Raw genomic sequence first — 12,739 nt, 5'->3', positions numbered from 1 at the left:
ACAAACTCTGAGTCTATCCCTGAACTCTAGACTTACTTTAGAAATGGGGTCCAAGCCCTCTCAAGCAAGGAGCTTTCAAGAGTATATCTGATCTTCTCAAGTGTAAGAAAGTGCATTATATCTCTTATCCATCTTGGAAAGGTGGGAGGTGTGTCTTTCTTCCAAGAGAGAAGAATGAGTCGTCTTGCAATCAGGGAAGTAAATGCTATGATTACCCCAGCTTTGCCTTTAAGGCCACATATTTCATGGGTGCATCCAAATAAAGCACATATGGGGTTGGGGATGACATCTTTTTTAAACATTTTGCTGTAAGCCTAAAAGATGTTGGCCCAGAACGGGTTTAACTTGGGGCAGGACTAAAACATGTATATAATCTGCTGGTTGACCCTTACAATGCGGGCAAGAAGTGTCCACATTAGGAAAAAATTTTGCCAGTCTTGCTTTGGTCAAATGTGCCCTCAATACAATTTTTAGTTATTAGGCTATGTCGAGCGCATGGGGAGGATGAGTGTATTAACTTAAGTACTGCTTCCCACTGATCATCTGTCATTACTGCTCCGAGATCATTCTTCCATAGTCTCCTGACACCCTGCAGAGAGTGATACAGACATAAAGAGTGGAAATCAGACCTTTACGATCCAGAGAAAGTGAGAGAATATGATCAATTGCATTGTCAATTGGAAAGTCTGGGAAGGATGCAAGTTTTAGACACTATGCTTTTCTGGACATAGTGTCTAAGTTGAAGATACCTGGAAAAAAGGGATTTCGGTAAGCCAAACGATTGGGAGAGTTATGTAAATTATCCGAATTTACCATCTACAAATAAATTAGAAATGGATTTAATAGCCTTTGAGCTCCAGACTCCAAAGGTCGAGTCAAGACAGCGAGACTAAGGTCGTAATGTAAATATACAAAAGTTATAATTGTTCTTAATGGGTGAATGGTCGGATGTTGTGTGGAGTTTGAAATGTCTCCAAATTCTGATTGAATGATAGACAACTGGGTTAGATTGAAACAGACTTAGGAGAGGGGGTAAAGAGGCACATAACACAGAGCCCAAATGAATTGGACTACTAGCATTTTCCATTTGTACCCAAGCATCAAGTCTATCTGGCTCATCTCTCTCCGCCATTGACTTAACATTTAACCGTAAGATCGTAGCAGCCTATAGTTATTAATATAAGTAGGAATGAAATATGATTTTCATTTAGGTGCAATCCAACAAGGGAAAAAGGGATCTGGAAGCAGCTAAAAATGAAATATAAAAACATAATTCAAAAAGGTAAGGCATATATTGCTAGGCTATGATTGCGCCTCACTTATACAAATACTAATTAAAAAACAAAGAAACATTGAGTTCTGCTCAGCCAACAGAAAAAAGGCAGAGGCCTGAAAAACAGGTGGAGGGCCAGCTCCTCAGCCTCTGTCTGAGGTGGTGGAAAAGCCAAAACAGTGGTCACCCAGTGGCTGAAGGTATCCCTGGGGGAAGCTCATCTGAGCCTGTCACCCCCCCTGTATATATATATATAAGAATATTGACATGCAAGAGAGCCAAGTCATGGGCAACTTTTCTTTCAAGATATGAATGTGTTTGGACTTACCTTCATCCACTGTAAGTGTCTGTCCCTGTCTTCACCCTCAATGCAAATGTTGCTATGGTTCTTCTGCGTTCTTCTTCTTCCTCTACTTCAAGAGAGTCAAGCAGCACAAGTTGCTCTTTAAGTAAAATGAGTAAAATAAAATCCCAGAGCACTGGGGTTAAACCCTTTTTCTGAGTCTGATGATTGCCTAAAAGTATTAAACATGTTAATGATACCCTCATTCCATTGTTGTTTTGCTTCTATGAATGTGGTCTTTTAAAAAGTATATTTGGCTTACAGTTTTGTGAGTCATCTAACTAAAAAAAAAGTACAATTGGAAAGCTTTGCACTTGGTCTCAGGCTGGAGTATTTTGAGGCCATGGTGGAGAGGAGAACACTGAATAGACTGTTATCCATTATGAACAATGACCGGCACCCTCTCCATCACACAGTAGACAGACAGCGGAGTACCTTCTTTCACAGGCTGCTTCAGCTCTGCTGTCGAAGGGATAGATACAGGAAATTATCTATCTATAAATCAATATATAACCAAATGATTAATTTCCAAGTGGGTATCATAGATGACATAATCCTGGACATTCCACTGTGAAGGAGAGGATCTGTGTCCGGGATATTCAACTGTCCATATTATCCACCAAGACATTTTCACCTCGCACTACTGCTTACGCTGTCTATTACCAGATTACAAACAAAACACACTGTAATCTGTGGAGATTTCAAACAGGTCTGCCACACTTTCAGCTTTCCAACAGTTTGTGAATTGCTCCTCCAGAGAAATTATAATACATAGGAGGTGCATACAGCCCCTTTGCCTTTGTTCTCTTAGAATAATCAGACTATATTACGGATTCTTCACCTACATATTCATTGTTCAGTGACAACCAGTGACCAAAATAACTTTGAGGAGGTGGTCTAAGGAAGCTCAGGAAACTCAGAGTGGAGCTTTATGTCCACGGACTGAAAATCACTTTCTGGTCCATATAGTGATCACATTATTTCCATGACTGAGAGAGTGACAGACTATATCGACTTCTGTGTAGAGATTATCACCCACAAAAGGACAGCAAGGTGTTACCCCAATAATGAGTCTTGGCTCATCAGTGGCCTGAAAAAGCTACTACCTGAAGGAGAAGGAGTTCCCGAGAGGCCTCTGCCCAGTGCTTATGGGGGCTCTGTCCGGGGGCTTCCTCTGCAGTTATACACTCATAATTAAGCAGGGTTATCATGTAGGTCCTGTGTGTTATCCTGTGGTTTCAGGTTATCTATATCCACAGTTGTGTTGTATGAGATTTCCCCTACTTGTGCTTGTTTTTGTTTGTTTGTGTGTTTATTTTTTCTCTGCTTGTCTGCTTTCAGGTGCTCCTGGAGGCGCTAAGGCTGGATTCCCAACAGAGGCCGTGGATTGTCGTCTGTTTTGTTTTTACAGGTGTAGCAGCTGGTTGTCTCTCTGTTTCCTCTTCTTCTTTCCTTGTCCCCCGGTCCGGTTCGGCTCTATTACATGTTATATATTGTAAAAAAAAAACTAAATAAATGGGAAGTTGATGGGCATCAAGGGGAGCTTTACATTTATAAAGCTTCCCTTGGCAAAGCAAATCTGTTTGGCATAAAAGGTATTCAGATTACTATTCTGCTGCCATAATTCTGGACAGGACAGGTGGGAAAAAAAAGGACTGTAGGAGATAGAAATTGACTAGGTGAAAACATCTTCTGTCGTCAGACTGCTTATAAACACTCCTTAACAGTCACAGATTCACTTCAGGGTGTTGAATTCCACTCCTCTGCCATCTTGTGGCAAATAGTAATTCTTACACCTCTGCCTCAGTCTTGTTGTCAGTATTCCCATGGCAACTGTCTTCTGTTGTTTTTGCACAGGTGAGAACCAAACAACGGAGCTGAGGAGAAACCGAGAGCAAAACAAAGCAAATATGAACAGTCTCATCTCCAGGTACAGCTTTCATGCTTAACAATGTCTTGAGAAATCAAATTTAAGTTTAACTTTTCACATCAGGGCATCTTTCTAGACAGGGCATTTGTGGTTTTGGTGATAAAGCTAATCAATTCTCAACATGCTAAATAGCAACATACCCTAGAGTCATTTTTATTATTCAAGGAGAGATGTCCAGGTGAAGAGCATGGAGCAGACAGTAAAACATGCTGAGAAGAATCTGGGTGAGATTTGCTCCCTCCTGGCCTCCTATACCAGGAAGACAGCCAAGCTCAGAGACAAGGCAGACCTGCTGGTGGCTCAGCTTTTTGACATCTCCAGCACAGAGGACCCTGAGCTTCAGATTGGCCTTAAAATTGTAGCTGAAGATCTGGCCATGGTTCAAGATTATAGACAGGCTCAGGTTAGAAAACTCTATATATTAATGTATCAGTGAAATCCATTTTTGGAATTGAGCTCTTACCAAGTCTGTAATAAAAACATTGTTGTTACAGATAGAGAGACTAGAGACAAGAGTTGTTCGTCCTCTAAAAGCCTATGGAGAGATAGTCAAAAATAAAAGGGTGAGTGAAATACTAATTTGCGACATATATATTCAATATGCATTCAATTCAATTTTATTTTTATAGTGCCAAATTACAACAAATGTCATTTCAAGTCACTTCAATAATACAAGCCAATTGGAGTTCAATTAACTATAATCATAATCTAGTCAAATCCAATTAATTGAATTCAAAATGTATCCAATTCATACATACAGAGCCAATTCAAAAACAATTTACTAAGCTAAGGAAACCAAAAGATTGCAGTTGCAATTTCCTGTCCTGAGCAAAAAAAATAAATGTTCAATGCATCTACATATATCCTTGGGCAAGACAGCTATTGTCTTTATGCCTGTATTACATCATAATAACATATCAATAAGGGGGGGGGTCATTGTTTTTTTGGTTTACCAATGCATTGTACGAGCTGACATTATATCCTTCATCCAGACTAATCTAAAGAAATTTAGCACTGACCTGGATAGAGAGCAGAAGGAGTTACAGAAACTGGAGAAAATCCGAAGGAGGAACCCAGCAGACCGACAGAGCATTGTATCCTTTGCATCCAGACATTTTTTCTTTTCATCACCTCAGGGTTTTAGTGACTAATCAACTGTCAATGAACCGCCAAGGGGTCAGTAAATACAAAGTTCTGATGTGCAGCAGAGCACTGTTCAAAGTCACAGTATTTCAAATACATTTCCCTGGGGAGGCCAAAGCTTTCCTAAACTAAAATTCAAAGATGTATTAAAGGTGACTTTGGTGAATATTTCAATTTGATTTCTAAACTGTCATTTTGATGGCCCAGGTTTAATTTAATCAGACATCAATATTTTGGTATTTTTTTCAGCACATAGTGAACATATTTGGATAGGAAGGTGGAGCTGGAGAGTGTTACAGTACCTGAAACCTGCTGTAGCTCAGCACACCAATCGGAAGGTCGGTGGTTCGACTCTGGCTTCCCCAGGATACATGTCGAAGCGTCCTTGGGCAAGACACTGAACCCCACGTTGCTCCCCCAGTGTATCATTGGGGGTATGAATGTGTGTGAATGCTTAGAAAGCACGTAGTTATACCCTAAGACGTGCTGTATGAATGTGTGTGAGTGGGGTGAATGCGGCATGTAGTGAAGCGCTTTGAGTGGTCAGCTAGACTAGAAAAGCGCTATACAAGTACAAGTCCATTTATTAATTGTAATTTAAAAACAAAAACCATCTCTTTGAGGCTTATCAACTTCTTAATTATAGAATTACCTTATATATAACACAACTCTTTACCATGAAATGGTAACAATAAACTGATCTGTGGGACTGAAAATACCATAATTACTTGTGTGACAAATTTGTTTTGAACTTGAAAATACAACCTCTAATGTTTTCTTGACCACAACTTTCAGTCTCAGGTATGTAAATTTTCCGAAGACCATTATATTACTGACTTTATGCGGACACTAAAGCATATCATTTTACAGTTTATTTCCTATTTATATCCTGTTGACAGGCAGAGGTAAATGCACAGAAGGCTTCCAACAATGCCCAACACAGCATTAGAAAACTAGAAGAGACCATCACAGAGTTCCAGAAACAAAAACTGGAGGATATCAAAGTAAGTGTCACACGTATACATTAATTTGCTGTACACATATCCAGGTAAAGCTTCAGTTTTTGACTTGCAGCCAATGTTGTCTTTTTTTTCTTTCTTTCTTTTGAAAGAGAATTTTCACAGACTTTATTACAGTGGAGATGCTCTTCCATGCTAAAGCACTAGAAGTCTTTACACACACACACTGCAACTTAGAGGCAATAAATACTCAAAAGGATCTGGAGGTAGGTCGTGCAGCACAGATAGTCACATACAATTATTAATTACTGATGGAAAAAATAGTTCACACTACATGTTCAGTACAAAACAACTGGGGTACAGCAAGCTATTATGTGGACATTATTAATCTTCAAACAGTCAATTGCATAATTTCTAGAAGAAACATCAAGCCAGCAAACACAACTCTAAAGGAAAAATAAAGTGTATCCTAGTCAGTTAAATGTGTAGAAAGCTGTTTACTACTATTAATAAAATATATACTAAAAGTCATACAAAGTTTGGTAAAAATAGCCCTTTAAAGATACAAAATATGTTTAGAGAAGTTTCACTCATATGATTAAGTTTAAACAAGCCATGCAGTTTCCTTGAGTCCCTTGAATTCATACTCTTTTTTACTAAAAGCCTTTCTTGTCTCTGAATCATTTCTGAATGTTTTTTCTTGTTTTTTTTTTTGTTTTTTTTTCATAAGTGTTACAACAACTAAATTTGTTGTAACTGTGTATTGCTACCAACCTCAGTGCAACGCTGCAAGAAGTTTTTAGATTCTCTGCTGAAGGAAACTCGGCTTTTTACCAGTATGTTGGCTATATTCATGCTAGTATGATACTGTCTTCCTGTTTCTTTTTGTCACAGCTGTTCACTGGTCGAATTAGGATGACTGACTCTCATGCTGGTTCTCAGAACAGCCCTCTTAGCACCCACTCCTCTCATTTTATAAGCCATTACTCCAGTTCTAATCTGGCTTCCTTGAAAACCGAAGGCCTAAGTTCAATGCAAGCCTCTACCACAGGTCAAAGACACAGACAACAATACAATCAATACAAAGAAGTAGCTAAGAGGGTGAGTCCTAATGTCACTGGTATCATGGTGACAAGGCAAACTAACAATAAGACAGAAAATTGTAGTTATGCTATGTACAATTTTTAAGTCTAGTCTTTAGGTCCATGAGTCAGTAAACCTGAAAATTCAAAATTTGCTTAATTTGCAGTTTCACAGCAATTTACAACACCAGAGAGGCACGGAAGAACTGGAACTGGAACAAGAGGAACATTATGAAGATGATGAAGAAGAAGAAAAAGTAGAAGGGGAAGAACAGGATGAGTCTGATTCAGACATAAAGAAGGGTGGGCAGACCAGCTGGCAGTCTTATGCTGCTCAATATCCCCAGATGCACAAATAGCAGATGTTACAGACTGTGCACAGATACAAATTCACCCACATTATTTGTACACAGTGTGTCTGAATTTATACACCTACGTACTGTAATGGAAAATTAATTCTTATATGCACTGTATTGAGTGTTACTGTGTATGATCTGCAAATGACCGAACTGCAAGGTACCAACCTGCCCTGTTTTTCACAAATTCTTCTTTACAATGGTGGGCTTGTTATAATGAGATAGCTGCCCTTTAAGGGGGACAGGGCTGAGGCTGGTATTTACGACTATGTCTGGGTAACCTCAACTGATGGTTGGGGAGGAAAGATAGAAGAACAATCAACTATACCCAAAGACAGATGACATGATAAGCAGGCAATATAACTGTGTGTTTTTGCCTCAGTGGTTAGAGAAACTCTGTATTCTGTACTGTGTTGTTCTCTCTTGCAAGATATTATTATTAAAGCATCTTATCTCCTAAGAAAAAAAATAACTGATTCTGTGCATTACTAAACTTCCACCACAGTACACCTACATGAGTTGCTGTAATGACTGTTGTAACAGTACAATTAACATGATCAAACAATGTATTTTGAGCATTATTTCTGTTTTTTTCTTAAATGTAGCTCATCAGCTTAATGAGATACAGATTAATGCTGTAAATGATCTTGTCTACAAAGGACTGCTTAGTCCTTGATCAAGACAAATAAGATATGCATGTTCAGTAATTGTGAATAAAATGCTCATTAAGTTGAAGAAAGCTCACACTTGCAGATTATGTTACTTTGTTTTGTTTTTTTTGTTCAAACGACAAAGGATTGAGGAAAATATAAAGAACTGAGAAAACTTTTTTCACCTGTCCATAAGATATTTTAGTATGCTCCAAGACATCATCATACCAAGACTATTTTGAATCTGCAGAACACCAAAAAAAGTCTATGAAAGGCAAGGTCAGGAAGCCCGTATGTTCCACGTAGATTCTTTGGAGGAACTAGTTCAAATTAATCAGGACTTCTCCTGTAGGGTGGGGTTGTACAGCTAATTTGCATGTGCCGTGAGGAACAGATTAAATGAAAAGCTAGCAAGATGAGGAGAAGTTAGCACAGGCTAGGTGGAGAACACAGCCAAAGCAATGCCAAGCAAGGAGCCACAGCAATTACGAAGCTGTGGGAAATGACGACAAGCTTGCTTGCTTGCTCAAGGTCAAATGGGAGCTAGCCTGGAAACAAGACGAGCAGACTCTCAGTTTGGCTCCGAGCCTACCAGATCTCACTCAGTAAAGAAGCTGCAAGCTTTGGGAGTGCTAGGTTTAATATGGCTAGTTAATGGGCTAGCCTGGAAGTATCCACCTTGGTTGATACTTTCTTTTGCTGTATGATGCAATACCTCAGAACCAGATTACTTCAGAGGGCGCCAGCTAGCTTGCAGCTTCTTGATGGTTGAAACAATAGGAATAAATAAATTATCATTATGCTACTTCGACATACATAAGAACTTGTAGAATTCCTTCCACTTTCTTGAGAATTGCTCTCTAGTTGTAATTTTTTTTTCAGTTTTTATTTTCTAACAGAGTTTTATTTAATTGTAAGGCTAAATTACACCAATAGAGGACATGCACATGATGTCAACAGACATGTGACAGACCTGTGACCGATTATGGCAAAAAGACAGCTATCTCACTGGCTGTGGAGTGTTTGACTTACTCGAAAAACACACATCTGAAATATGAAAGAGCTGTTGTGCAATTTACTGAAGAAGCAGATTCAGAAAGAAGTCAGTTTTCTTTTCACATTCCTCTAAAAAGTTAAAAGCGGTTAACAGAATGGATTGTCGGAAATGTGGATTTGCAGTAAACACTGTGTGTCCAGTATATTAGATTTTTAGTGGAAGTAAATGAACTGTACTTGCATAGTGCTTTTCTAGTCTAGCTGACCACTGAAAGCGCTTCTAACACTACATGCCACATTCACACACACTTGTACAGCACATCTTAAGTCTATACATAACTATGTGCTTTCTAACCATTGATACACACATTCATGGATACATTGGTAGGCAACGTGGGGTTCAGTGTCTTGCCCAAGGACACTTTGATATGTAGCCCGGGGAAGCCACAGCCGCCCTGTAATTGTGGACTTCGATGTTTTGATAAAGCTGTATAGCTTATTTAGCATTCCCCATTCATAATATGTGTAACATCAACATTTTTGATGAAATAAACAAAAAATAATTCAAACACACTCTCCACCGAACCGTAGTTACCTAGGAGTTCGCCTGGACAACAGACTAGACTTGAAACGCAATAATGGAGCGGTCTATAAGAAATTACACAACATACTCCAATTCCCGAGGGAGCTAAAGTCTTTCAGTGTCTGCACCAAATGTTACATATCTTCGGTAAGTCTTTGGTGGAGACTGTAATCATTGCAGCCATCTGTTGGGGCAACAGCAATAGAGCAAGTGACTCAAAGAAACAGAACAAACTATTAAAGAAGGTGTGTGCTAGGGACTGATCTGGAGCCTGTGAAGCTGATTGTGCTTAGAAGAATGCAGCATAAGTTGATGAACATAATGGAAAATACTGCCCACCCTCTACACAGCATAGTATTGAAACAACAGAGTGTGTTTAGTAAGAGGCTTCTTTAGCTTCTGCTTTTGCAACAACAAATTAATAAATTAATATATGGATAAATAAATAAGAACTAGAAAAAGCTGTTCCTACGAAAACAGCAGTGCGAATGCTGATGAAGTTGAATGGGGATAGCTGACAATGCTAAAAAAACTGGAAAATCTTTCAATTGCTGAAAAACCAGTTGCTGAAGTCTCGCTTGAAGGACTTTGAAGTTGTAATAACAATAACAATAGTGGAATGATTTAAACCTATCATAAAAACAGAAGTTTTTTGTCATGTTTTTGAAACAGTCATATTTCAAAATTGGCTTAATATTTGAAAAAGCTGACCTATTGGTAATAGCAGAATGTCTTGTGAGCCGTTTAAACTTTGAATGGTTTTTCTAGCTGAAAGTATCTAGCAGTAGTTAGGTTGATAAGAGGAGAAAGATTTGAAATTTGCCTTAAATTTTTCTAAAATTTGAATAAAATGTTAAATATCTTAGAATGTTTAAAAATAAGAAATCTCCTGAACAAGCTGAACGTTTTGATACCAAAATAGTTTAAATTGGTATAAGTATGCAGAAGAAGTTTGGTTGAAAAGCGTAAAAACAGTGAAATTTCAATAGAATTTTAACAAAATTTTAAATATTTAAAAAAAGTTAGAAACACCAAAAGTTAAAGCTGGAATCACCTGAAAGAGTTGAACATTTTGAGACCAAATTATTTGAATTTGGTGTAAGTATGTAGATGTAGTTCGGTTGAAAAGAGGAGAAAAGGTTGAAATCTGTTCATGTTTTTGAAACTGTCATATTTCAAAACTGGCTTAATATTTGAAAAAGCTGCACCAATTGGTAATAGCTGAATGTCTTGTGACCTGTTTGAAGTTTGAATGGTGTCTCTAGCTGAAAATCTGCAGAAATAGTTAGATTGGAAAGAGGAGGAAGTTTTTGAAGAGTTGAAAGCACCATTCATTTGAATGAGGAAAAAAGTTTAATCAAAGTTGAATAGTTTAAAAGTTATAGCAGTTATCTCCTGAACAAGCTGAATGTTTTGATACCAAATGTGTTGAAATCGGTTAAAGATTGCTGGAGTAGTAGTACGGAATAATAATAATAAAGGGAAACAGGAAAACAGGAAACAGGAAAACAATAGAGAGAATGCCTTAAAGCAAAAATTACAGTGTTTCGATATGTGTTTTTATTGTGAGAATGCCTTAAAGCATTCTCACAATAAAAACACATATCGAAACACTGTAATTTTTTCTTTTTGATTTATTTTTTCAGAACAACTTAATTTTTCAACTTAGGTGATCCAATAACTATCTAGAACTTTATCTCCTGGACTTTCATGTGGGATGTTAGGGTAACTGGTTTGTAGTCACTGAGGGTAGATGGATGAGATTTTACAGGTGCCTGAACTACGCAAGATGCCTTCCACAGCACTGAAATTTTCTCATGACTCAGGCTGAGGTTGAGAATCCCACATAGCTGTTCAGTGCAGTTGGATTTGAGGAGTATTGTTTTAAACAATTTTTTTTTTAAACACTCCCCCCTGAGCTGTCACCTTATCGTGGTGGGGGAGTTTGCGTGCCCCAATGAGTCTGGGAGCTATGTTGCCCGGGGCTTCAAGCCCCTGGTAGGGTCACTCAAGGCAAACAGATCCTAGATGAGGGACCAGACAAACAGCTCAAAAGACTCCTTATGATTAACAAAAAATTTGGACCTCGTGATCCCTTGCCCGGATATGGGACACCGGGGCCTCCCCCCGGAGCCAGGCCCAGGGGTGGGGCCCGGCAGCGGGCGCCTGGTGGCCGGGCCTGTGCCCATGGGGCTCGGTCGGGCATAGCCCGAAATGATGACGTGGGTCCCCCTTCCGACGGGCTCACCACCCGTGGGAGGGGCCAAGGGGGTCGGGTGCTATGTGAGCTGGGTAGCAGCCGAAGGCGGAGGCCTTGGCGGTCTGATCCTCGGCTACTGAAGCTAGCTCTTGGGACGTGGAATGTCACCTCTCTGTTGGGGAAGGAGCCGGAGCTGGTGCGCGAGGCTGAGCGGTTCCGGCTAGATATAGTCGGACTCACCTCGACGCACGGCTTGGGCTCTGGAACCAGTCCTCTTGAGAGGGGTTGGACTCTCTTCCACTCTGGAGTTGCCCGTGGTGAGAGGCGCAGAGCAGGTGTGGGCATACTTATTGCCCCCCGGCTGTGTGCCAGTACATTGGGGTTTACCCCAGTGAACGAGAGGGTAGCCTCCCTCCGCCTTCGGGTGGGGGGACGAGTCCTGACTGTTGTTTGTGCCTATGCGCCAAACAGCAGTTCAGAGTACCCACCCTTTTTGGAGTCTCTGGGGGAGGCACTGGAGAATGCTCCTACCGGAGACTCCCTCGTTCTGCTGGGGGACTTCAATGCTCACGTGGGCAATGACAGTGAGACCTGGAGGGGTGTGATTGGGAGGAACGGCCCCCCCCATCTGAATCAGAGTGGTGTTATGTTGTTGGACTTCTGTGCCAGTCATGGACTGTCCATAATGAACACCATGTTCAGGCATAAGGGTGTCCATATGTGCACTTGGCACCAGGAAACCCTTGGCCGCAGTGATGATCGACTTTGTGGTTGTATCATCGGACTTGCGGCCGTATGTCCTGGACACTCGGGTGAAGAGAGGGGCGGAGCTGTCAACTGATCACCACCTGGTGGTGAGTTGGCTCCGCTGGTGGGGGAGGATGACGATCAGACCTGGCAGGCCCAAACGTATTGTGAGGGTCTGCTGGGAGCGTTTGTCAGAATCCCCCGTCAGAAGGAGCTTTAACTCCCACCTCCGGCAGAGCTTCAACCATATCCCGGGGGAGGTGGGGGACATTGAGTCCGAATGGACCATGTTCCGTGACTCCATTGCCGAGCCAGCTGATCGGAGTTGTGGCCGTAAGGTGGTCGGTGCCTGTCGTGGCGGCAACCCTCGAACCTGCTGGTGGACACCAGTGGTGAGGGAGGCCGTCAAGCTGAAGAAGGAGTCCTATCGGGCCTTTTTGGCCAGTGGGACCCTGGAAGCAGCTGATAGGTACCGAC

General features: G+C 40.6%; 1 protein-coding gene across 1 annotated transcript; it reads left to right on the top strand.

Annotated features, from left to right (window-relative positions):
• Positions 1–3,474: 3,474 nt before the first annotated feature.
• Positions 3,475–7,574, top strand: LOC140284557 (CBY1-interacting BAR domain-containing protein 2-like). Its single transcript, XM_072378445.1, has 9 exons — positions 3,475–3,546; positions 3,715–3,949; positions 4,041–4,109; positions 4,539–4,640; positions 5,485–5,490; positions 5,589–5,693; positions 5,801–5,914; positions 6,543–6,749; positions 6,898–7,574. Exons 1-9 carry the CDS (start codon positions 3,527–3,529, stop codon positions 7,087–7,089), a joined length of 1,050 nt encoding a protein of 349 aa, XP_072234546.1. The 5' UTR covers positions 3,475–3,526; the 3' UTR covers positions 7,090–7,574.
• Positions 7,575–12,739: the final 5,165 nt, after the last annotated feature.

Source organism: Leuresthes tenuis, unplaced genomic scaffold (genome assembly GCF_036924035.1).
Source record: "Leuresthes tenuis unplaced genomic scaffold, fLeuTen1.0.hap1 SCAF_24, whole genome shotgun sequence".
NCBI lineage: Eukaryota > Metazoa > Chordata > Actinopteri > Atheriniformes > Atherinopsidae > Leuresthes > Leuresthes tenuis.
The sequence above is the reverse complement of the archived record's forward strand: the minus strand, read 5'-3'. Positions and strand labels throughout refer to the sequence as shown.